We start from the raw sequence: 25,613 nt of genomic DNA, 5'->3' as shown, positions 1-25,613 counted from the left end.
CAGAAAATACCTGTGTGAATTGCGGTGAGTGCTGCATTGTGACCTGCTGAGTGCTTTTCTACCTGTTTAGATTTATTGGGCTTTTTAAAACCTATTTTCTCACTACAGTTTTAGTTTCTTAGTTTACTACCTGTGTATTTAAGGGTTAACTACATTGCACTAAAATCCTGAGGTGTAGATTTACTCACAAGGGGTTAATTAAGGGGAAGGGGTCATAATTAAGGGTTTATAAGGGGCAGCTGGTTGGGCATCAAGTCCTTTGGAAGTGCATTGAGGTGAAGGGTACATTGCTGGAAAAGGAAAAAAAAAAAAAAAAAAAACTCTTTAAATCTCTTAGTTTGCGAGTGTGAACGAGCTGCGTGTGTCCGGAGCGTAAGTGCAAACGAAAGTAAGTGTGTGACTTGTTTTTCAGTGAAGAGGTATTGGGAATCCTGCAGAAAATACCTGTGAATTGCGGTGAGTGCTGCATTGTGACCTGCTGAGTGCTTTTCTACCTGTTTAGATTTATTGGGCTTTTTAAAACCTATTTTCTCACTACAGTTTTAGTTTCTTAGTTTACTACCTGTGTATTTAAGGGTTAACTACATTGCACTAAAATCCTGAGGTGTAGATTTACTCACAAGGGGTTAATTAAGGGGAAGGGGTCATAATTAAGGGTTTATAAGGGGCAGCTGGTTGGGCATCAAGTCCTTTGGAAGTGCATTGAGGTGAAGGGTACATTGCTGGAAAAGGAAAAAAAAAAAAAAAAAAACTCTTTAAATCTCTTAGTTTGCGAGTGTGAACGAGCTGCGTGTGTCCGGAGCGTAAGTGCAAACGAAAGTAAGTGTGTGACTTGTTTTTCAGTGAAGAGGTATTGGGAATCCTGCAGAAAATACCTGTGTGAATTGCGGTGAGTGCTGCATTGTGACCTGCTGAGTGCTTTTCTACCTGTTTAGATTTATTGGGCTTTTTAAAACCTATTTTCTCACTACAGTTTTAGTTTCTTAGTTTACTACCTGTGTATTTAAGGGTTAACTACATTGCACTAAAATCCTGAGGTGTAGATTTACTCACAAGGGGTTAATTAAGGGGAAGGGGTCATAATTAAGGGTTTATAAGGGGCAGCTGGTTGGGCATCAAGTCCTTTGGAAGTGCATTGAGGTGAAGGGTACATTGCTGGAAAAGGAAAAAAAAAAAAAAAAAAAACTCTTTAAATCTCTTAGTTTGCGAGTGTGAACGAGCTGCGTGTGTCCGGAGCGTAAGTGCAAACGAAAGTAAGTGTGTGACTTGTTTTTCAGTGAAGAGGTATTGGGAATCCTGCAGAAAATACCTGTGTGAATTGCGGTGAGTGCTGCATTGTGACCTGCTGAGTGCTTTTCTACCTGTTTAGATTTATTGGGCTTTTTAAAACCTATTTTCTCACTACAGTTTTAGTTTCTTAGTTTACTACCTGTGTATTTAAGGGTTAACTACATTGCACTAAAATCCTGAGGTGTAGATTTACTCACAAGGGGTTAATTAAGGGGAAGGGGTCATAATTAAGGGTTTATAAGGGGCAGCTGGTTGGGCATCAAGTCCTTTGGAAGTGCATTGAGGTGAAGGGTACATTGCTGGAAAAGGAAAAAAAAAAAAAAAAAAAACTCTTTAAATCTCTTAGTTTGCGAGTGTGAACGAGCTGCGTGTGTCCGGAGCGTAAGTGCAAACGAAAGTAAGTGTGTGACTTGTTTTTCAGTGAAGAGGTATTGGGAATCCTGCAGAAAATACCTGTGTGAATTGCGGTGAGTGCTGCATTGTGACCTGCTGAGTGCTTTTCTACCTGTTTAGATTTATTGGGCTTTTTAAAACCTATTTTCTCACTACAGTTTTAGTTTCTTAGTTTACTACCTGTGTATTTAAGGGTTAACTACATTGCACTAAAATCCTGAGGTGTAGATTTACTCACAAGGGGTTAATTAAGGGGAAGGGGTCATAATTAAGGGTTTATAAGGGGCAGCTGGTTGGGCATCAAGTCCTTTGGAAGTGCATTGAGGTGAAGGGTACATTGCTGGAAAAGGAAAAAAAAAAAAAAAAAAAACTCTTTAAATCTCTTAGTTTGCGAGTGTGAACGAGCTGCGTGTGTCCGGAGCGTAAGTGCAAACGAAAGTAAGTGTGTGACTTGTTTTTCAGTGAAGAGGTATTGGGAATCCTGCAGAAAATACCTGTGTGAATTGCGGTGAGTGCTGCATTGTGACCTGCTGAGTGCTTTTCTACCTGTTTAGATTTATTGGGCTTTTTAAAACCTATTTTCTCACTACAGTTTTAGTTTCTTAGTTTACTACCTGTGTATTTAAGGGTTAACTACATTGCACTAAAATCCTGAGGTGTAGATTTACTCACAAGGGGTTAATTAAGGGGAAGGGGTCATAATTAAGGGTTTATAAGGGGCAGCTGGTTGGGCATCAAGTCCTTTGGAAGTGCATTGAGGTGAAGGGTACATTGCTGGAAAAGGAAAAAAAAAAAAAAAAAAACTCTTTAAATCTCTTAGTTTGCGAGTGTGAACGAGCTGCGTGTGTCCGGAGCGTAAGTGCAAACGAAAGTAAGTGTGTGACTTGTTTTTCAGTGACTTTGGATTCAGGGAGTTTGGAAGGGAGGACTTAGGACTGAATTGCTGACTGTATTTCATTCTTTCTTTACTTTACTTTTTACTTAATTAATCCACCCGACCTACTTATCTGATTCCCCCATCCATACTTGATACTTAATTGATCCCCCGTCCATACTTAACTGATCCCCCGCCGATATCTAATTGATACACTTGCACATCCCTAATTGATCCCCGTCCATACACCTATATATAAATAATTGTGTTTTGTACTTGTATATATATACTGACTGTATCCCCATATTTAGAATGACGTCCATGTTGGCCAGAGCCGTGCAGTGTACATCTTGCGCAATGTATGCATTCCGTGAGCAACCGCTCGAGGATCCATACTGCTGCGAGAGATGTGAGCATATCGTGCACTTGGAAGCCCAAATTCTGGATCTAAGTGCTCAGATAGCGATACTGAGGAGCATCGACAACATGGAACGGAGTTTGCTGCTCACCGAGCAGACACTCAATGGGTCAATACTGGGGGTGGAGCATAGAGGGGAAGTGCAGGCTGAACAGGCAGGGAGCTGGATAACAGTTAGGAGGGATAGAGGGAAGAAGTATAGGAAGGCTGGTTCAGAACCGGCATTATTGGAGCACGACAGATCCTCTGACCGCCAAGGGAGTGTATGCTCCAGTAATGAGGGGGAGGGGGGAAGTGTAGGGCAGGCAAGACAGGTTCTGGTAGTGGGTGACTCTATTATTAGGGGGACAGACAGGGCAATCTGTCACAAAGACCGGGATCGCCGAACGGTGTGCGGCCTCCCTGGCGCACGAGTCCGGCACATCGCAGATCGGGTTGACAGGTTACTGGGTGGGGCTGGCGAAGACCCAGCGGTCATGGTCCACATCGGCACCAATGACAAAGTGAGTGGTAGATGGAGGGTCCTTAAAAATGATTTCAGGGACCTAGGTAGGAAGCTTAGGGCAAGGACCTCCAAGGTAGTTTTCTCAGAAATACTACCAATCCCGCGAGCCACACAGGAGCGCCAACGGGAAGTTAGGGAGGTGAATAAGTGGTTAAAGAGTTGGTGCAAGGCAGAAGGGTTTGGGTTCATGGAGAACTGGGCCGACTTCGCGGTCGGCTACAGGCTCTACCGTAGGGACGGGCTGCACCTCAATGGGGAGGGTGCAGCGGTGCAGGGGAAGAAGATGGCTAATAGGTTGGAGGAGTTTTTAAACTAGAGACGGGGGGGGAAACCAAGGAAATAGGTGGGATGTGAGGCAAGCAAGGGGGAAGGGGAGAAGTGAATATAATGAGGATGGAGAGGGGGGTGGGGATAGTACAGTTAGATCGTTAGAGAAGAATAGGATGCTAAATAACCCCAAAGTTTTATCTTGCATGCTGACCAACGCAAGAAGCCTGACCAATAAGGCGGATGAGCTGCGGGCGCTTATATCGGAGGAGAGGTATGACATCGTAGGTATAACAGAGACTTGGCTAGACGATAGCTACGACTGGGGGTAAATTTATTAGATTATAGTTTATTTAGAAGGGAACGGAAACAGGGGAAAGGCAGAGGAGTCTGCTTATATGTAAAGTCATGTCTAAAACCCAGACTAAGGGAAGATATAGGAGAGGGAGAAAAGGGGGTCGAGTCCATGTGGGTAGAGATAGAGGGGGCAAAAAATAATAAAATATTACTGGGGGTCTGCTATAAGCCACCAAATATAACAGAGGAGAATGAGAATCTGCTATTAGGACAAATAGACAAAGTAGCAAAACATAATGAAGTGATTGTAATGGGGGATTTCAACTACCCGGATATTGACTGGGAAACAGAAACCTGTAGATCTCAGAAAGGAAAAAGGTTCTTGACAAATATTAAGGATAATTATCTCTCCCAACTAGTGCAGGAACCAACGAGAGGGAAGGCCGTGTTGGACTTAATATTGACTAATAGGCCTGATAGAATAACTGAGGTACAGATAGGGGGGCACCTAGGTAATAGCGATCATAATATTATCGACTTCAAAATGCCCTTCAGTAGGGTTATCAATAAGGGAACAACAAAAACATTAAACTTTAGGAGGGCGAAGTTTGATCAGCTGATAGAAAACCTTCAACTTATTGACTGGGACAAAGTACTTAATCAATGGAATACGAATAGTAAATGGGAAACCTTCAAAAGAATTCTGAATACTCAGTGCGAGAGGTATATACCGTATGGGAATAAAAGGGCCAGAAATAAGAGGAAACCAATATGGTTGAACAAGAACGTAAAAGGGGGGTTAAATAGCAAAAAAGAGGCATTCAAGAGATTAAAACAGGAAAACAGTAAGGAGACACTAAAGTGTTACAAGGAAAAAACGAGAACCTGTAAAAAACAAATAAAAATAGTGAAGGAGGAAACAGAGAAACGTATTGCTAGGGAAAGTAGATCAAATCCCAAACTGTTCTTTACGTATATAAATAGTAAAAGGATTAAATCGGATAATATTGGACCGATAAAAAGTGAGGAAGGCAAAATCATAGAGAAAGATGAGGATAAAGCTAATCTATTAAATAATTTTTTTTCGACAACTTTCACAAAGGAAATAGAACTAACAGGAGAAATGAGAAGTGACAAGCTTAATCCTCCACTAAGTATGACAAATCTAACCCAAGCTGGGGTACAGAAACGCCTCAGTAACATTAAAATAAACAAATCACCAGGACCTGATGGCATACACCCACGGGTACTAAGGGAACTAAGTAATGTGATAGACAGACCGTTATATCTTATATTTAAGGACTCTGTTGAGACTGGGTCTGTACCACTTGATTGGCGACAGGCGAATGTAGTGCCAATATTCAAAAAGGGAGCGAAAAGTGACGCCGGAAACTATCGGCCGGTGAGTCTGACGTCCGTTGTGAGCAAAATTTTTGAAAGCTTCATTAAAGAGGCAATTACGGAGCATCTTGATGCTAATAATCTTTTAATCCCGAACCAACATGGATTCATGAGGAATCGCTCCTGCCAAACAAACCTGATTGACTTCTACGAGGAGGTTAGCTCTCGATTAGATCAGGGGGAACCAGTGGATGTCGTGTATCTCGACTTCTCAAAAGCGTTCAATAGCGTGCCACATAATAGGTTGGTATACAAAATGAGAATGATGGGGCTGGGGGAAAATGTCTGCAAGTGGGTAGCTAACTGGCTAAAGGATAGAAGGCAGAGGGTGGTTATAAATGGAATATTCTCAGATTGGGTAAGCGTCACTAGTGGGGTACCACAGGGGTCTGTACTAGGCCCAATGTTATTTAATATCTTTATTAACGACACAGTCAACGGGATAAATAGTAAAATATCAATATTTGCAGATGACACAAAGTTATGTAAAACAATTAATACAAAAGAGGACAGTGCAGACCTACAGAGGGATTTGGATAAGCTGAGTAGGTGGAGCATTAAATGGCAAATGAGGTTTAACGAGGAGAAATGTAAGGTCATACATATGGGAAGGAAAAATGGAAGTCACCAGTACTCACTGAATGGGAAATCATTGGGGAATTCAGAGATGGAGAAGGACTTGGGCATCTTGATTGATAGCAAACTAAATTGGAGTGCCCAAAGTCAGGCCGCTGCTGTAAGGGCAAACAGGGTAATGGGATGTATCAGAAGAGGTATAGCTGCAAAGGATGAGAACATTGTTCTTCCACTGTACAAAGCACTGGTCAGACCATACTTGGAATACTGTGCTCAGTTATGGGCCCCAATATATAGAAAGGATATAAATGAGCTTGAAAAGGTACAAAGGAGGGCAACAAAATTAATAAAGGGAATGGAGGGACTGCAATACCCAGAGAGGTTGGCAAAACTAGGACTATTCAGCCTGGAAAAGAGAAGGTTGAGGGGGGACATAATAAATGTGTACAAATATGTTAGGGGACAGTATAGAGATCTTGCCCGGGATTTGTTCAAAAGGAGGGATATTACGGTAACAAGAGGGCACTCACTAAGACTGGAAGAGAAAAGGTTCCAGCACCAGCATAGGAAGGGGTTCTTTACGGTAAGAGCAGTGAGAATATGGAATTCACTGAGTGAGGAGACGGTAATGTCAGATTCACTACACCAGTTCAAGCGGGGACTGGATGCATTTCTAGATACCAGGCAGATTTCAGCATATACTTAAAAATAAAATAAAATAGTAGGTTGATACAGGGATTTATTCTGACTGCTGGTTTCAGAGTCGGGAGGGAATTTTTCCTCAGGTGAAGATTGGCTAAATCATTTGGGGTTTTTGCCCTCCTCTGGATCAACTTTAGCAATTACAGAACTAACAGGTCGAACTTGATGGACGCAAGTCTTTATTCGGCTTTACAAACTACTATGTTAATAGTGATTCATTACAATACATTACAGCAAATGAGTACTATAAACACAGGAATGATGCACACAGTTATGTCACGGCACAAAGGTAATGAACTTAGAGATACAACAGTACAGGAATTACACAGTGATGTTACAGGGTAAAGATAATGCAAAAAATGATATCACAATACAAGGATAATCTACTCAGTGACATTACAACATAGGAATTTTATAAACAGGGATGTTGCAACCCAGGGATAATGCACACAGTGGCATCACAGAACAATGATGAAACACCTAGTGATGTATCAGTACAGGAATTATACAGTGCTTTCACAGCAAAGAGACAATGCACACAAAGATGTCACAGTACAAGGATAAATCTACTCAATGATCTTATAGCACGGAATTGACACTATTGAAACTTTACAGGGATAATGCAAACCATGAAATTATAGAATAGGAATAATGAACACAACAAAAAAAATGGAATGCAATGATGTCACAGCACCAAAATAACGCAAAAAGTCATGCAGCAGAAAAGGCATCATGCACACAGCAGGGGTAACAATGCGATTCTACAGTAAAACTTAGAATGGAGCCACATTCAATTTTTCACAGTCCCTCCTTAGTTATCACTGACTGATCCTTATGTTCTGATATGACATAATGAGAAACTACCGTATTGGAAAATATATGTAATTATGCCCTCTAGTGGCTAATTTACCATCGACCTAGGGGTTGTAATGTTTAAAGAGTAGCTAAATTTTCACTCATGTAAAAAAATGTCATGTAAGTGGCTTCCACGCTCCTGTGTATTTACCTGCCCTCAGCTGCACTGATATCAGCACATACATATTGGAGTACAATGATGGCAGTGAAAGTGTCAGTGTCTGTCTCACCTTCTGAGTGTTGTGCCTATCAGAACAATCTCCCACAGAAGCTTATCCCCAGAGTTAGGGTGCTCTTTCACACTGCGTTCTGGGACCCGGTCGATGGCCCTGTCGGAGCTTACGTCTGAACCCCCTGCAAAATGGGATTCGGATGTATACGCCGGCAAGGCCATAGACTATAATGGTGCTGGCAGAATGTGCATCATTTTCGTGACACTCAGAGGCAGTCTACTACGTCTGAGTGTCCACCTCCAGTAGGTGTATACGCTCGGAAATGATACATGTAAGAGTGCATGTTCCTTCTGTCAGCACCATTATAGTCTATGGCCCCATCAGAGCATACGTTCAAATCCTGTTTTGTGGGGGGTTTGGACGCAAGCCCCGATGGGACCCCTGAGTGAGTGCCAAAACGCAAAGTGAGAGCACCCTTAAGCCTTATTCAGATGTCCGTTTTTCACATATGAGTGGTATATGATAGTATATGGGGCCATTCACACGTCCATCATTTTTCGAGGACCGGGCGCAAGAACATGCAAGTCTATGGTTCTGTGAAAATAATCGGACTGCTCTTGGATGACATCCAAGTGCGGGCTGATTTTGACTTACTGTCAGAAAGGAGAAGGTTGAGAAACTTTTTTTCTCCAAGTATGAGAAAAACTAATGACACTCGGACCACACTCAGATCAAAATAATTAGTACCTTTTTTCATATGTGAGAAAAACGAATGTCTGAATGATGTCCTAGTGAGACATGGGCTAACCATTTCACTGCCACCATCTGTGCTCCAAATGAGTACATTCTGATATCACTGCTGATAATGGCAGGCAAATAGTGTACAGAAAAATAGGGGTTTGGAAGCCACTTGTATACAATTTTGTGTACAGGAATGAGAACAAATTCCCTAATAAAGTAATTTGCAAAGTTTCATAACTTTCCATGCTAGACAAAATTCTGAAATAAATTAAAGATTAGTTATTCTTTAATTGTGTTTTCTTATGCCTATATGCCTATGCATATAAGTAGCTAATAATGGGGGACTGCTTTTGAGATGCCACTCTATAAACTGAAGACAAAAACCTTATCTAGATTGCTTACTTAAGACTACAATAATATGCTCCACATTTTTTTATTAGGACCTCTAGTAAATGCAATTAAAACTAATCTCACGCTCTACCTTTATATAAAGAGGTGTAAGTAAGTGTGCACAAAAGATAGTAGAGGACTTGAGAAAAATTACCTTAAGTAATCTGTCTCCAACCTGTAAGCTCCCCTCTATGTCAGCTACACCCCCAGGATTGATGGACTTGACAAATATCCCATATTCGCCTCCCACCAAGGAAAATCCCAACTCTCCAGATGGAGGCTTTTCCAAAACAACACGGACTAATCCGGCCTTTATGGGGCACACAGAAAAAATATAAAAGATTTAGATTATGCCATTTCATGGAGCAATATAATGACTTTTATAATGTGCAGTTTTCTTTGCAAAGATATAAAAAAATAATTCTTACTTGGGTGGAGAAAATGTTAAATAATTTTACATTTTTGAGTCACAATTTATTTTGTTAATCCAGTTTTTACTAAAAATCAATTCTTATAGCTGTATAAATAAAATACTATATTTGTATTTATTTGTTTTGGGTAGAATGGTGCCCAACACTAAAAGCGTTTGTGGTACCTAAGGCTGGACCATCAGTGATGTACATAGAGAAGACAAGCACCCATATCAAGAAGGCCTTTGATTATTGCATGATTGCCCAGGACATAAAGGACTTCAAAGGAAACACACCGACTGTATGGCATATATGCCAACGTACATGACTGCCTAGAAGAACATTCTCCACTAACTGACCACAAATGGAACCTTCAGACTGGAACCTGGCCTTGCTTTATACATTTTCTGGCGCATAGACTTTGCTGTTTTCACTTGTAATACAAGATCTTAAGTTATCATAAGGTTATTAACATCAATTACTCCTCAGATAATCAAGGACAGGTGCCATAAAGTATAATTCCTTGTAGCTATAACCAGGGAGCATTATTGCTATAGCTATTCTCTACAGTAAAGATATGCTAGGGGGCCTAGCCACATCACAAAAGTATAACTCATGGATGTTACATATCCCACATATTAGGTATCTAAACACTAATAAAGAACGACAAACGACATTAATTGGTGGCTAAAAAGTGTCCACGGCCTTTATTAAATTTAATGAAGAAATATACCGTATTTTTCGGACTATAAGACGCACTTTTTTCCTTCAAAATTTTGGAGGAAAATGGGGGGTGCGTCTTATAGTCCGAATGTTGCTGGGGGTGTGTGTGTGTATGTGTATATATATATATATATATATATATATATATATATATATATATATATGCAGTACAGACCAAAAGTTTGGACACAACTTCTCATTTAAAGATTTTTCTGTATTTTCATGACTATGAAAATTGTATATTCACACTGAAGGCATCAAAACTATGAATTAACACATGTGGAATTATATACTTAACAAAAAAGTGTGAAACAACTGAAAATATGTCTTATATTCTAGGTTCTTCAAAGTAGCCACCTTTTGCTTTGATGGCTGCTTTGCACACTCTTAGCATTCTCTTGATGAGCTTCAAGAGGTAGTCACCGGAAATGGTCTTCCAACAATCTTGAAGGAGTTCCCAGAGATGCTTAGCACTTGTTGGCCCTTTTGCCTTCACTCTGCGGTCCAGCTCACCCCAAACCATCTCGATTGAGTTCAGGTCTGGTGACTGTGGAGGCCAGGTCATCTGGCGTAGCACCCCATCACTCTCCTTCTTGGTCAAATAGCCCTTACACAGCCTGGAGGTGTGTTTGGGGTCATTGTCCTGTTGAAAAATAAATGATGGTCCAACTAAACGCAAACCGGATGGAATAGCGTGCCGCTGCAAGATGCTGTGGTAGCCATGCTGGTTCAGTATGCCTTCAATTTTGAATAAATCCCCAACAGTGTCACCAGCAAAGCACCCCCACATCATCACACCTCCTCCTCCATGATTCACGGTGGGAACCAGGCATGTAGAGTCCATCCGTTCACCTTTTCTGCGTCGCACAAAGACACGGTGGTTGGAACCAAAGATCTCAAATTTGGACTCATCAGACCAAAGCACAGATTTCCACTGGTCTAATGTCCATTCATTGTGTTCTTTAGCCCAAACAAGTCTCTTCTGCTTGTTGCCTGTCCTTAGCAGTGGTTTCCTAGCAGCTATTTTACCATGAATGCCTGCAGCACAAAGTCTCCTCTTAACAGTTGTTGTAGAGATGTGTCTGCTGCTAGAACTCTGTGTGGCATTGACCTGGTCTCTAATCTGAGCTGCTGTTAACCTGTGACTCGGATAAACTTATCCTCAGAAGCAGAGGTGACTCTTGGTCTTCCTTTCCTGGGGCGGTCCTCATGTGAGCCAGTTTCTTTGTAGCGCTTGATGGTTTTTGCAACTGCACTTGGGGACACTTTCAAAGTTTTCCCAATTTTTCGCACTGACTGACCTTAATTTCTTAAAGTAATGATGGGCACTCGTTTTTCTTTACTTAGCTGCTTTTTTCTTGCCATAATACAAATTCTAACAGTCTATTCAGTAGGACTATCAGCTGTGTATTCACCTGACTTCTGCACAACACAACTGATAGTCTCAACCCCATTTATAAGGCAAGAAATCCCACTTATTAAACCTGACAGGGCACACCTCTGAAGTGAAAACCATTTCCGGTGACTACCTCTTGAAGCTCATCAAGAGAATGCCAAGAGTGTGCAAAGCAGTCATCAAAGCAAAAGGTGGCTACTTTGAAGAACCTAGAATTGAAGACATATTTTCAGTTGTTTCACACTTTTTTTGTTAAGTATATAATTCCACATGTGTTAATTCATAGTTTTGATGCCTGCAGTGTGAATGTACAATTTTCAAAGTCATGAAAATACAGAAAAATCTTTAAATGAGAAGGTGTGTCCAAACTTTTGGTCTGTACTATATATATATATATATACACACACACTATGTGGGGGGAGCGGTTGCGGCGGAGGAGAGGGCCACAGGAGGCAGCAGCCGCCTGCTGCAGCCTACGCTGACCCCGTTGCTAAAGAAAATGAATATCCATTGCTCCCCATGCCCATAAGCGTGGGGAGGACTGAATATTCATGCTCCTTAATAGCGGCACGCAGTGTATCACCAGTGCGGCAACTGCTGCTGCCGGGCGATCGTGTGTGCCCGCTATTAAAGGGCAGGAATATTTACCCCCTGTGCACGCCCATGGGCGTGGGGAGGGGGTGAATATTCATGCCCTTTAATAGCGGGCACACGCGATCACCCGGCAGCAGCAGGAGCCGTGCTGCGGCTACGCTGTTTGCCAGCTATTAAGGAGCATAAAATCAATGCTCCCCGCGCACACAGTCCCGGTGTGGGGAGCAGTGACTTCCGGCAGCGGATCTCTCCTTGTGAGACACGCATGGCAGTGACATCATGCACGGCTCACATGGAGAAATCAGTACGGGCAGACAGGACGCAGCGCTGGAGGAGAGAGAAGAGAGGTGAGTAGGAGTGTTTATTTTTTTATGTGCAGCGTGATAGGGATTAGGGGGACCATGCATACTAGGATAAGGATGAGCGGGCCATACATACCAGGATAAGGATGAGGGGGATCATACATACCAGGATAAGGATGAGGGGGCCATACATACTAGGATAAGGATGAAGGGGCCATACATACCAGGATAAGGGGGCCAGACATACCAAGATAAGGATGAGGGGGCCAGACATACCAGGATAAGGATGAGGGGGGCACACATACCAGGATAAGGATGAGGGGGATCATACATACCAGTATAAGGATGAGGGGGATCATACATACCAATATAAGGATGAGGGGGCCATGCATATCAGGATAAGGATATGGGGTGCCATGCATACCAGGATAAGGATAAGGGTGCCATGCATAGCAGGATGAGGGGTGCCATGCATACCAGGATAGGGATGAGGGGTGCCATGCACATCAGGATAGGGATGAGGTGTGCATTGCATACCAGGATAGGGATGAGGGGTGCCATGCATACCAGAATAGGGATGAGGGGTGCCATGCATACCAGGATAGGGATAAGGGGTGCCATGCATACCAGGATAGGGATGAGGGGTGATATTGCATACCAGGATAAGGATGAGGGGTGCCATGCATACCAGGATAAGGATGAGGGGTGCCATGCATATCAGGATGGAGGGGTGCCATGAATACCAGGATGGGGGCCACGTATAATATGAAGGGGGGCATATCTACCAGGATGGGGGATATTATCAGAATTGGGGGACATTACCCCTATACCAGTGTCAACAACAGACCCGCTCCCCCTTAACAGTGCATCGTGACCACATTTTTTGCTTACATTTTTATTTCTGTTTTCCTCCTCTAAAACCTCGGTGCATCTTATGGTCCGATGCGTCTTATAGTCCGAAAAATATGGTAACCATTTTAAAAAAAATTAAATCAATAGTACACATAAGCAACTTTGTAATATATCTCATCATAGAAACTTGCTTCTTTCTCCTCCTGGACTGATCATTCATTCTCAATTCAAGGGTAAAATGTGTATTCAGTTAAGACAGATTTTCCCATTACTGAGATAGGAGATGACAATTGGCGCTTTTAAAATTCCATGGCAGGGAGGGGCTAGAGACAGACACAGATATTCTAAAGCAAGTTTTCCTGAAAGTACTGTAACAGTTCAGCAAAGAACTTTATGAGGACGAACTGTCATCTATCTCATTAATGCGAAAATTTGTATTCACTGAAGACAGATTTTCACCTTGAATTGAGAATTTTGAGAATGAATGATCAGGTCGGGAGGAGAAAGAAGCAGATTTCTATAATTAGGTGTATTATAAAGTTTCTTATTTCTACCCCTGGCAAAAATTATGGAATCACCGGGCTCGTAGGATGTTCATTCAGTTGTTTAATGTTGTTGAAAAAAAGCAGATCACAGACATGGCACAAAACTAAAGTCATTTCAAATGGCAACTTTATGGCTTTAAGAAACGCTAAAAGAAATCAAGATAAAAAATGTGGTACTGAGTAAGGGTAATTTTTTTCAGACCATTAAGAGGGAAAAAATTATGGAATCACTCAATTCTGAGGAAAAAATTATGGAATCATGAAAAACAAACACACAAAAGAACTCTCCAATACATCACTAGTATTTTGTTGCACCACCTCTGGCTTTAATATCAGCTTGCAGTCTCCGAGGCATGGACTTAATGAGTGACAAACAGTACTCTTCATCAATCTGGCTCCAACTTTCTCTGATTGCTGTTGCCAGATCAGCTTTGCAGGTTGGAGCCTTGTCATGGACCATTTTCTTCAAATTCCACTAAAGATTTTCAATTGGATTGAGATCCGGACTATTTGCAGGCCAGGACATTGACCTTATGTGTCTTCTTTCAAGGAATGTTTTCACAGTTTTTGCTCTATGGCAGGATGCATTATCATCTTGAAAAATTATGTCATCATCCCCAAACATCCTTTCAATTGATGGGATAAGAAAACTGTCCAAAATATCAATGTAAACTTGGGCATTTATTGAAGATGCAATGACAGTCATCTCCCCAGTGCCTTTACCTGACATGAAGCCCCATATCATCAATGGCTGTGGAAATTTGCATGTTCTCTTCATGCAGTCATCTTTATAAATCTCATTGGAACGGCACCAAGCAGAAGTTCCAGCATCATCACCTTGCCCAATGCAGATTGGCGATTCATCACTGAATATGACTTTCATCCAGTCATCCACAGTCCACGATTGCTTTTCCTTAGCCCATTGTAACCTTGTTTTTTTCTGTTTAGGTGTTAATGATTGTTTAGCTTTTCTGTTTGTAAATCCCATTTCCTTTAGGTGGTTTCTTACAGTTTCCTCCCATTTGTTCCTCAATTGTTTTGTTGTGCATTTCCTGTTTTGGAGACATATTGCTTTAAGTTTTCGGTCTTGATGCTTTGATGTCTTCCTTGGTCTACCAGTATGTTTGCCTTTAACAACCTTCCCATGTTGTTTGTATTTGGTCCAGATTTTAGACACAGCAGACTGTGAACAACCAACATCTTTTGCAACACTGCGTGATTATTTACCTTCTTTTAAGAGTTTGATAATCCTCTCCTTTGTTTCAATTGACATCTCTCATGTTGGAGCCATGATTCATGTTAGTCTACTTGGTGCAACAGCTTTCCAAGGTATGATCACTCCTTTTTAGATGCAGACTAATGAGCAGATCTAATTTGATGCAGGTGTTAGTTTTGGAAATGAAAATTTACAGGTTGATTTCATCATTTTTTCCTCAGAATTAAGTGATTCCATAATTTTTTCTGTCTGCTTGGTTTGAAAAAAATGACTTATACTGAGTACCACATTTTTTATCTTAAAGTTGCCATTTAAAATGACTTTAGTTTTGTGCCATGTCTGTGATCTTCTTTTTTTCAACAACATTAAACAACTGAATGAACATCCTCCGAGCCCGGTGATTCCATAATTTTTGCCAGGGGTTGTACTATTGTTTTTGGGAAAATAAATAAATGAAGGTTACTTTTTAACTATATCATCTACAGCAATTTAAGCCTGATAACCATCTCACTCTGCTCACTCTTTACTGAGTGACTAACCGCTTCACGGCCAGAAAAATAAATAATACTAATAAATATACAGGTATAGGCCCAACATTCTGATCCAGAGTCATGGCGCCACTCACCCATGCTTTATTTATATAAACCTCACCAATATCAGGTTGTTACCAGAGAAAAAAAAATGAATTTCCCCTGCGACAGTAACCTGACTTGTTCCATGATGAACCATCAGCACAATCATTGGGCAGAACTCACAAAGGATCTACAAAAAAAAATGGAGGAAAAATTCTCCTGCCATTCAACCCTTCCAGGAAGGAAAAAACACGGTGATAGTATTCCCATGTTCTCCGCTTCTAATAGACTGGGTGCCACTATAATCTAATTGGGTCCTTACAGTGCTGTTTAATGGTATGGAATAATGTTCATTTTCTCCCCGCAGTATTTGGCTAAGTGCGGGCGCCGGGCAGGTTAGTAACGCTATTAACTTGCAGGTTAAGCCCACATCTGCAGGTTAATAGCGTTTTTGCAGGTTAATAGCGTTAAGGTTCCCTTAAATAAAGCAGAGTCCCTTATCAAAAAGGTTTTTGTAACTTTGTGAAACAAAATGAGGCTGTATGAACGGCAACATGGTTGTCCTACAGAAGGCAAAGAGACCCGTTTTGTCAGCATGTTTCACATGGAGTGACCAGAAAAAATAGCAATTTGTAGAATTTCCGATAGTTGTCCTAAAACCTATACTCATTAAAAAATGCTAATGGAATGAAGTCTATAGCTTTAGCCTGATGATAGTTGGGAATGGGGTACTGGTAAATTACAATTATGGGTTCAAGGTAATACAAGTATCAGTCCTGTGGGACATTAAAGTGCACCTGTCATCAGGATTGTGCTTAGTAAACCACATACACTGTCAGGTGGGCGACATTACACTGAGTAAAATGATACCTTTGTTGATGAAATCTGTCCAGTGGTTCTTTTATAATCTTTATTTTCATGTCTGCCATAATGAGATGCTCGTGCGGCCTTTGGTGAGGGGCTGTAACTGGTGCTCTCATTATGTATGCCTATCTCTGGCCTCTGACAGGTCACTGTGCTTTCAGTGACCGGCCTACTATTTTAAATAACGCCTTTGTAATTTCTCTGCCAATTTGAAATTTCCATCCCCCAAAATGGCAGGCGACGGCTGCGCATGCGCAGTAGCATCTTTCGTTTGCCGAGAGATGCTACTGCGCACGCGCGGGTGCCATTTTGCTTTTGGAAAAAGAATTTGGGCGCAGCAATATGGCACCACGCATGCGTAGTAGCTTCTCTCGGCAATCGAGAAATGCTACTGCGCAAGCGCGGGCAATTTTGCTGCAAGCAAGTTTCTTTTTCCTCTAGCAAAATGCGCAGTAGCTTCTCTTAGCAACCGAAGGTGCGCTTTACCAGCTACAACAAACACAGACTTGTGTTCTTTTGCTCCCATTGTTACCAAACCACAACTATCAGCACAGGCTGCCTGAGCATGCTCGGTGTTGTAATTTTGTGGAAGCTAGAATACCACAGGTTTCAGACCACTGCTGCTTATGTTTAAGTCAAATTACAAGAAACTAACCAGTGTGAGAATTGGTCACACATTTATCCAGCAAGTGACATGCAGTATTACAGTCCCTATCCAAACAAGCTTCGCTATTGCTTTTCACTCTAGTATATTAATATAAAGACATAGGACAATTACCTCTTGGGCAAACACATCCGAATTGTCTTTTATGTGCTTCAAACGTTCTGCATTTGAATAACCTAAAAATATACGAATGGAAGAAAAGCAACATGAATCACAACATGGACCAGTCTCAACTATTCACATGCCTGCATATATCTATATCTGTACTCACTGCACACATAGATACGTATATATAGATATATATATATATATACACATATACACTGTATGTATATATATATGTTCATTCCAATAAGAAGGAAAACTATTGTGTGAACAGGAGTGTTCAAAGTTTTGAATGGTACTGTGTATGTATATAAATATTAGATATATATTATATAGACATAAACACAGTACCAGTCAAAACTTTGAACACTCCTGTTCATGCAATGATTTTCCTTGTTCTAACTGGAATGTGTACATTGCAGATTCAGACTCAAGGCATCAAAACCACAAAAGGGACACAGGGAGTAAAGAAATATGTGTGAAACAAACCATAATATGTGCTAACATTAGATTCCTCAAAGTATCCCCCTTTTACTCTGATGACAGCTTTACACCTCCTTGGAATTCTCTCAAGCAGCTTCATCAAGTTGTCACCTGGAATGGCTTTCCAACAGTCCTGAAGGAGTTCCTAGAGGTTCGGAGTACTTGTTAACTGCCTTGTCTTCACTCTGCGTTCCAACATCTATTAACCCATCCCAATTGGGTTGAGACCGGGCGATTGTGAAGACCATGTCATCTGACGCAGCACTTCATCACTGTTCAACTTGGCCATATAGCCCTTACATGGCATGGAGATGTGTTTTGGGCCACAGTGTAGATGGGATGGCATGTCACTGCAGAATGCTGTGGTAGCCGTACTGGGTAAGTGTGGCTTACATTTGGAATAAATCCCCAACAGTGTCACCAGCAAAATACCCCCACACCATCACACCTCCTCTTCCGTACTCCACAGTGGGCACCACACGTGTAGAAACCATCCACTCACTTTTTCTGCATCTGACAAAGACACGGTGATTAGTACTTAAGATCTCAAATTTTGACTCGTCAGACCACAGATTTGCAATGATCTAATATCCAGTCCTTGTGTTTCTTAGCCCTAACAATTCTCTTGTTGTTTAGGGTCCTCAGAAAGGGCTTCCTGGCTGCCATTCTAGCATAAAGGCCTGCTTCTCCACAGTCGTCACTGGCAGGGCCGGCGTCGGCACCCGGCGCACCCGGGCAAATGCCGGGGCCCTGAGCAGGCAGAGGGGCCCACTGGCGGTCGCGCACCCCGCTGGGCTATGGGCGGAGGAGAGCGGTGTCAGCGCCCGCCCTTCTCCGCCGCTTGCTCAGGGCCCCGGCAGCCCGATACTTACCTCTCCCCGTGCCTCCGCAGATCAGCTGTCTTCCTGCTCTGTGCTCCCTGTGACGTCTCAGGTCAGAGGGCGCGGTGACGTCTTTACACCGCGCCCTCCCCTGAGCCGTCACAGGGAGCGCTGAGCGGGAAGACGCCGACAACGCTGGAGTTCGGAGCCGAGCAGCGAGCGGCGGGCAGCAGGTAGCAGGTGAGGAGAAGGGAGGTGAGTATTTGATTTTTTTTTTTTTTTAATGTATGGAGGCATGGGGCATTATAAAGAGGGGAGGGGGGGCATCCTGCATGGGGCATTATAAAGAGGAGGGGTGACAGCCTGCATGGGGCATTATAAGGTGGGGAACAGCCTGCATGGGGCATTATAAAGAGGGGGGGATTCCTGCTTGGGGCATTATAATGAGGAGGGGTGACAGCCTGCATGGGGCATTATAAGGTGGGGACCAGCCTGCATGGGGCATTATAAGGTGGGGAACAGCCTGCACGGGGCATTATAAAGAGAGGGGGGGACATCCTGCATGGGGCATTATAAAGAGGAGGGGTGACAGCCTGCATGGGGCAGTATAAAGAGGAGGGGTGACAGCCTGCATGGGGCATTATAAAGAGGAGGGGTGACAGCCTGCATGGGGCAGTATAAAGAGGAGGGGTGACAGCCTGCATGGGGCATTACAAGGTGGGGAACAGCCTGCATGGGGCATTATAAAGAGGGGGGGATTCCTGCTTGGGGCATTATAATGAGGAGGGGTGACAGCCTGCATGGGGCATTATAAGGTGGGGACCAGCCTGCATGGGGCATTATAAGGTGGGGAACAGCCTGCACGGGGCATTATAAAGAGAGGGGGGGACATCCTGCATGGGGCATTATAAAGAGGAGGGGTGACAGCCTGCATGGGGCAGTATAAAGAGGAGGGGTGACAGCCTGCATGGGGCATTATAAAGAGGAGGGGTGACAGCCTGCATGGGGCAGTATAAAGAGGACAGGTGACAGCCTGCATGGGGCATTATAAGGTGGGGAACAGCCTGCATGGGGCATTATAAAGAGGGGGGGATTCCTGCTTGAGGCATTATAATGAGGAGGGGTTACAGCCTGCATGGGGCATTATAAGGTGGGGACCAGCCTGCATGGGGCATTATAAGGTGGGGAACAGCCTGCACGGGGCATTATAAAGAGAGGGGGGGACATCCTGCATGGGGCATTATAAAGAGGAGGGGTGACAGCCTGCATGGGGCAGTATAAAGAGGAGGGGTGACAGCCTGCATGGAGCATTATAAAGAGGAGGGGTGACAGCCTGCATGGGGCATTATAAAGAGGGGGGGCAGCCTGTATGGGGCATTATGTGGGGGGTAACAGCCAGCATGGAGCATTAAAAGGGCGGGCCTGTATGGGGCATTATGTGGGGGGGAACAGCCTGCATGGAGCATTATAAGGGGGGGGGGCAGCCTGTATGGGGCATTATGTGGGGGGTAACAGCCTGCATGGAGCATTAAAAGGGGGGGCCTGTATGGGGCATTATGTGGGGGGGAACAGTCTGCATGGAGCATTATAAGGGTGGGGCAGCCTGTATGGGGCATTATGTGGGGGGTAACAGCCTGCATGGAGCATTAAAAGGGAGGGGCCTGTATGGGGCATTATGTGGGGGGTAACAGCCTGCATGGAGCATTATAAGGGGGGGACAGCCTGTATGGGGCATTATGTGGGGGGTAACAGCCTGCATGCAGCATTATATGGGGACCGGTATCCTGTATGGAGCGTTATATGGGGGCCAGTATCCTGTATGGAGCGTTATATGGGGGCCAGTATTCTGTATGGAGCCTTATATGGGGGCCAGTATTCCGTATGGAGCCTTATATGGAAGCCAGTATTCCGTATGGAGCCTTATATGGGGGCCAGTATTCCATATGGGGGCCAGTATTCCGTATGGAGCCTTATATGGGGGCCAGTATTCCGTATGGAGCCTTATATGGGGGCCAGTATTCCTTATGGAGCCTTATATGGGGGCCAGTATTCCATATGGAGCCTTATATAGGGGCCAGTATTCCATATGGGGCCTTATATGGGGGCCAGTATTCCGTATGGAGCCTTATATGGGGGCCAGTATTCCGTATGGAGCCTTATATGGGGGCCAGTATTCCGCATGGAGCCTTATATGGGGGTCAGTATTCTGCATGGAGCCTTATATGGGGGTCAGTATTCCGCATGGAGCCTTATATGGGGGTCAGTATTCCGCATGGAGCCTTATATGGGGGTCAGTATTCCGTATGGGGCCTTATATGGGGGCCAGTATTCCGTATGGGGTCTTATATGGGGGCCAGTATTCCGTATGGGGTCTTATATGGGGGCCAGTATTCCGTATGGGGCCTTATATGGGGGCCAGTATTCCGTATGGGGCCTTATATGGGGGCCAGTATTCCTTATGGGGTCTTATATGGGGGCCAGTATTCCGTATGGGGCCTTATATGGGGGCAAGTATTCCGTATGGGGCCTTATATGGGGGCCAGTATTCCGTATGAAGCGTTATATGGGGGCCAGTATTCCGTATGGGCGTTATATGGGGACCAGTATTCCGTATGGAGCCTTATATGGGGGCCACTATTCTGTGTGGAGCGATTCACCGGTTTCTGAGCTATTGTGGAATTTACAATAGATATCACTCATGAAGTGAAATCTTTGGCATTGTACTATATATATATATTTCTCCGCCGTATCTCTGCATCATTAATCGTGGTATATGTTAAAGGGGCCCACTGAGACTCTTTCGCCCGGGGCCCAGAAAAACCTGGAGCCGGCCCTGGTCACTGGACTGTTAATGTTGAGATGTGTCTGCTACTTAATGTCTGTGCATAATTTATGAAGGCTGTTATCTGAGGTGCTGTTAATGTGACCTATCTGAGGCTGGTAACACTGATGAACTTATCCATTTTTGGTCTTCCTTTCCTGGGGCAGTCCTCATGAGAGCCAGTTTCATCATAGGGATTGATGGCTTTCATGACTGCATTTCAGGATACCTTTAAAGGTTATAACAATTTTCCATAATGACTGACCTTCATGTCTTAACCCTTTCATCCCCAAGCCTTTTTCAGATCGCTGACCAGGCCAAATTTTACAATTCTGATCAGTGTCAATTTATGAGGTAATAACTCTGGCAAGCTTCAACATATCACAGTGATTCTGAGATAATTTTTTCATGACACATCGTACTCTATGTTCATGGTAAACTTAGTTAGATAGTTTTTGCGTTTATTTGTCAAAATATTGGAATTTTGGGGAAAATTTTGAAAATTTTGCAATTTTCAAATTTGAATTTTTATGCCCTTAAACCAGATAGTTATATGACACAAAATAGTTAATAAATTAGATTTTCCACATGTCTACTTTACATCAGCATCATTTTTGAAACATCACTTTTTTTTCCTTAGGAAGTTAGAAGGGTTAAAAGCGTATCAGCAATTTCTAATTTTTCCAACAAAATTTACAAAACCAATTTTTGTTTGTCAATAGGACAGAAAAAAAACCAAAGTGACACCATTGTAAAAACTGTATCTCTCACAGTGCGCATAACCATATTCAAGAAATGTATTAATCCTTCAGATGCCTCACAGGAATTAAAGCAAATGTGGATGAAAAAAAATGAAAATTCTACTTTTTCCCACAAAAATGTTGGTTTTGACCAAAATTTTGCATTTTTACAAGGGTAACAGAAGAAAATGGACCATAAGGTTTGTTGTGCAATTTCTCCTGAGTATGCAGATTCCCAATAGATGGTGGTAGAAAACTACTGTTTGGGCGGACGGCAAGGATGGAGCACCATTTGACTTTTGGAGTGCAAAATTGACTGGAATAGATAGTGGATGCCATGTCGCATTTGCAGAGCCCCTGAGGTGCCAGAACAGCAGACCCCCTGGTAAGTGACCCCATTTTACAAACTACACCTCTCATCCTGTGAGAATGACCCCATCTACAGGTGCAGTGATGATTTTGGTGTTTTACACAAACTAGCAGTAATGGATGTTACTAAGTGAAAATTGCAAATCTGCCATTGTAGTGGCAGCGCAAAATTTGTTGAATTTCTTTTGGAAAGAACATGTTTTATTGAGAACATTTTATATAACATTTTGGATCACATTTATCCTGCGCTCTATGCTGAGGACTTGCATCGGGTTTCCATTTAAATCTCTGAGTGACGTGACAGATGAAATCCCAGAGGGATCCATTCACTATAATGAGGCAGCAGAGTTACTTTGGACTCCGTCTGGCCTCTGTTCAGCGGTGTCCTTCTTTTCAGAAGTGCACAAAACTGTGGATGACAGCGCTTTTATGCATGTCGATTAAAAAGACGAGCAACATGGGATCATAGGCCAGACGGTGTCCACAGTGCCTCCATCTGTCTCACTATAGGGAATCTTCCACCGGGGGGTTCCTTCTAAATCACGTATTTCACAGATTTATACGGAAACCCTAGTGTAAGCGCTCAGCGCAGAGCGCAGGATAAATGTGAGTTGAGCCTTCCAGCGATCTTTGAGAGGCAGAATAATTAAATCAACAGCAGGTCAAGATTTGGTTTTATTTATTTTTTACGCCGTTCCTCGTGCGGTATAAGTGATTAGACGACTTTATTCTTCGTGTCGGTGCGGTTTTTTATGTTTGGCTGCTGTCACATACTAAAAGATGTTTTTTTTTTTTTGGGCAAAAACAAGTTTTTGCATAGCCATATTTTGAGAGCTATAATTTTTTCATATTTCGGCCAACAGTGTCATGTGAGGGCTTGTTTTTAGTGGGACGAGTTGACGTTTTTATTGGTACTATTTTTTGTCAAAAAACATTTTTTGATTGTTTTCTATTACGATTTTTGGAAGGCATAGTGAACAAAAACCAACAATTCAGGTTTTGTTTTTTTCATGCCGTTTACCATATGATAAAATTGATAAGGTAGCTTTATACTTCGGTTCAGTACGATAACAGCGATACCACACAATTTTTTTATGTTTTGCTGTTTTTACACAATAAAAACTATTTTATGGAGAAAAGAATTGTTTTTACAATGCTGTATTCTGAGAGCTATAGCATTTTTATTTCTCCAATGAAAGAACTGTATGGGGTCTTGTTTTTGCAGGACAAGATGACGTTTTCAGCTATATCATTTTTATTTACACTCATTACACTATTCCACTTTTTGGCGAAATGATGAAAAAGCATATTTTTTGCTACGTTTTTCTTTTTTTTTCTAAGCTGATCACTGAAGCTGGTGTTTTATAGATCCGGTTCTTACAGACCCAGCGATACCAAATATGTGTACTTTTTTTTTTTTATATGTATATATATATAAAATTTACGTAATCATTTTTTTTTTCTATTTTTTCTAATTATTTTGTGATTTTTTTAAAAAAATATTTTTATAATTTTTTTTTTTAACTTTTTTATTTTGTCCCTCTATGGGACTTTAACTTTTATAACTCTGATCACAGATATAATGCATTGTAATGCATTCTACATGTCAGTGGCATGGTCTAAGCAGGCCACCCACCGTTGCTGGTGGCCCGTTCATTATGACAACCTCGGGTTGCCATGATGACCATCAGACCCTCGCTCTCCCAGCCATCTGAATGCTGTGATTGGGGTTAAACAGCCAGAGGTGCTGCGGGCACTACTCCTGGATGTGACAGCCAGGGCTGGGCTATCACGTATGCTGAGCTTCCAGCGGCGATTGCGCTGGCACAGCTCCTGTGCCACGCACGATCACCATGATGTACCTATACGTCATCGGTCGGGAATCCCATCCGACCATGACATATAGGTACGTCAAATGTCATGAAGGGGTTAAAGTAATGATGGACTGTTGTTTCTGTTTACTTAGTTAGTGGCTCTTTCTGTATTCTGGCTTATAATAGCTGTGGAATAGGGCTTAGCACCAACACTGCCTCTGGAAAACACACCTGATGGTCGCAAACACTTTCTAAAGGCAGGTGATTCCACAAATGAGCTCTTGATGAAGCATGCCTATTTTGAAGCCATTCCAAGTTCATCACCTGATGAAGCTGCTCGAGAGAATGCCAAGTAGATATAAAGTTGTAATCAGAGTTAAAAAGAAGGTATTTTTGGGAATTTAAGGTTCAACACATATCCTGGTTTGTTTCACACATGTTTCTTTACTCCCTGTTTCCAGATGTGCTCCTTCATGGTTTTGATGCGTTCAGTCTGAATTTACAAACACATTCCAATAAGAAAAAGGAAAACCACTGCATGAACAGATGTGTCCAACTTTCGACTGGCACTGTGTTTATATATCTACACTACCTATCCATGTGTGGAATGGACATGCGTATATCAGGGAGACATCTTGTATGTAGCGTATGCAAATGTTCTTTACCATTAATCTGGCTGAGTTTAGAGCCGGCGTTAACAAGGTTTTTATTGTTTGGAACCACTGGATTTCCCTCCCTGTTTGAGAAAGAAAAATACAGACACATTGAAAAATAAAAGAAACAAAAATTATACATTACCAGCTTATGCACAAAAGAATGGTACATATACATGGATGAGAGTAGTGAAGTCCCCATACATATTAGTTGGGCGTCCTTTCAGACCCATTGAAATTGTTGGGTTACAATGATACACATTTAATGTGTCTGGACAACTATATAGTAGATATTCATAGTGTTACTTATTTATTCGGAAATGGAATGATCAAAATAGAAATAACACCAGAATTTTTTTTTCAGTTGTTTCAGAAAATTTGTAAGAAATTTTGTAACTAAACATTATTGAAGGCTATCTCAGGTCCATAGCCAGCAACTACCACACTCTGGAAAATCTGATTTTGAATATATGATACCGACAGCTGGATAATATATTCCTATAATTGTATACTTATGAGAAGATTGCTTAAATGTAAGATATTTAAAGTATAGATTATTGGTGGGGGTCTGTGAGGGGCCCCTATCTATTCCTAAAATCGTATGTTAACAAGGCTTCTGCATGCATGGCAAATGCATTACAATCTATGTACATCCTATTAACATAAGCTTGTCAATATCCAACTATGCAATCAGAAGGGATCACAACTCACAAAGCCAACCCATTAAAATTTTATAAGCATATGTTTAAATATTACACTGGCATTCCCCCCCTGTTGAAGCAGGGCG

At 42.3% G+C, this 25,613-nt stretch overlaps 1 protein-coding gene across 6 annotated transcripts in view; it reads right to left on the bottom strand.

The window, feature by feature from the left end:
• Positions 1 to 25,613, bottom strand: part of PTPN13 (protein tyrosine phosphatase non-receptor type 13) — a 388,996-nt gene that overhangs the window by 24,805 nt on the left and 338,578 nt on the right. For 5 of the 6 annotated variants that reach the window (XM_073637137.1, XM_073637138.1, XM_073637139.1 and 2 more), the window contains 3 exons: positions 24,839 to 24,909; positions 17,135 to 17,196; positions 9,037 to 9,192 (listed from right to left, as the gene is read on the bottom strand). In XM_073637137.1, the coding sequence (XP_073493238.1) occupies positions 9,037 to 9,192; positions 17,135 to 17,196; positions 24,839 to 24,909 (289 nt within the window). The remainder of the gene's footprint in view (positions 1 to 9,036; positions 9,193 to 17,134; positions 17,197 to 24,838; positions 24,910 to 25,613) is intronic. The other variant, XM_073637140.1, reaches the window with a different exon arrangement.

The sequence above is a fragment of the Phyllobates terribilis genome, unplaced genomic scaffold (assembly GCF_046119375.1).
Source record: "Phyllobates terribilis strain yellow unplaced genomic scaffold, ASM4611937v1 Scaffold_1__5_contigs__length_1240528914, whole genome shotgun sequence".
In the NCBI taxonomy this organism is placed as follows: Eukaryota; Metazoa; Chordata; class Amphibia; order Anura; family Dendrobatidae; genus Phyllobates; species Phyllobates terribilis.
This window is presented reverse-complemented; position numbering and strand designations above follow the sequence as displayed.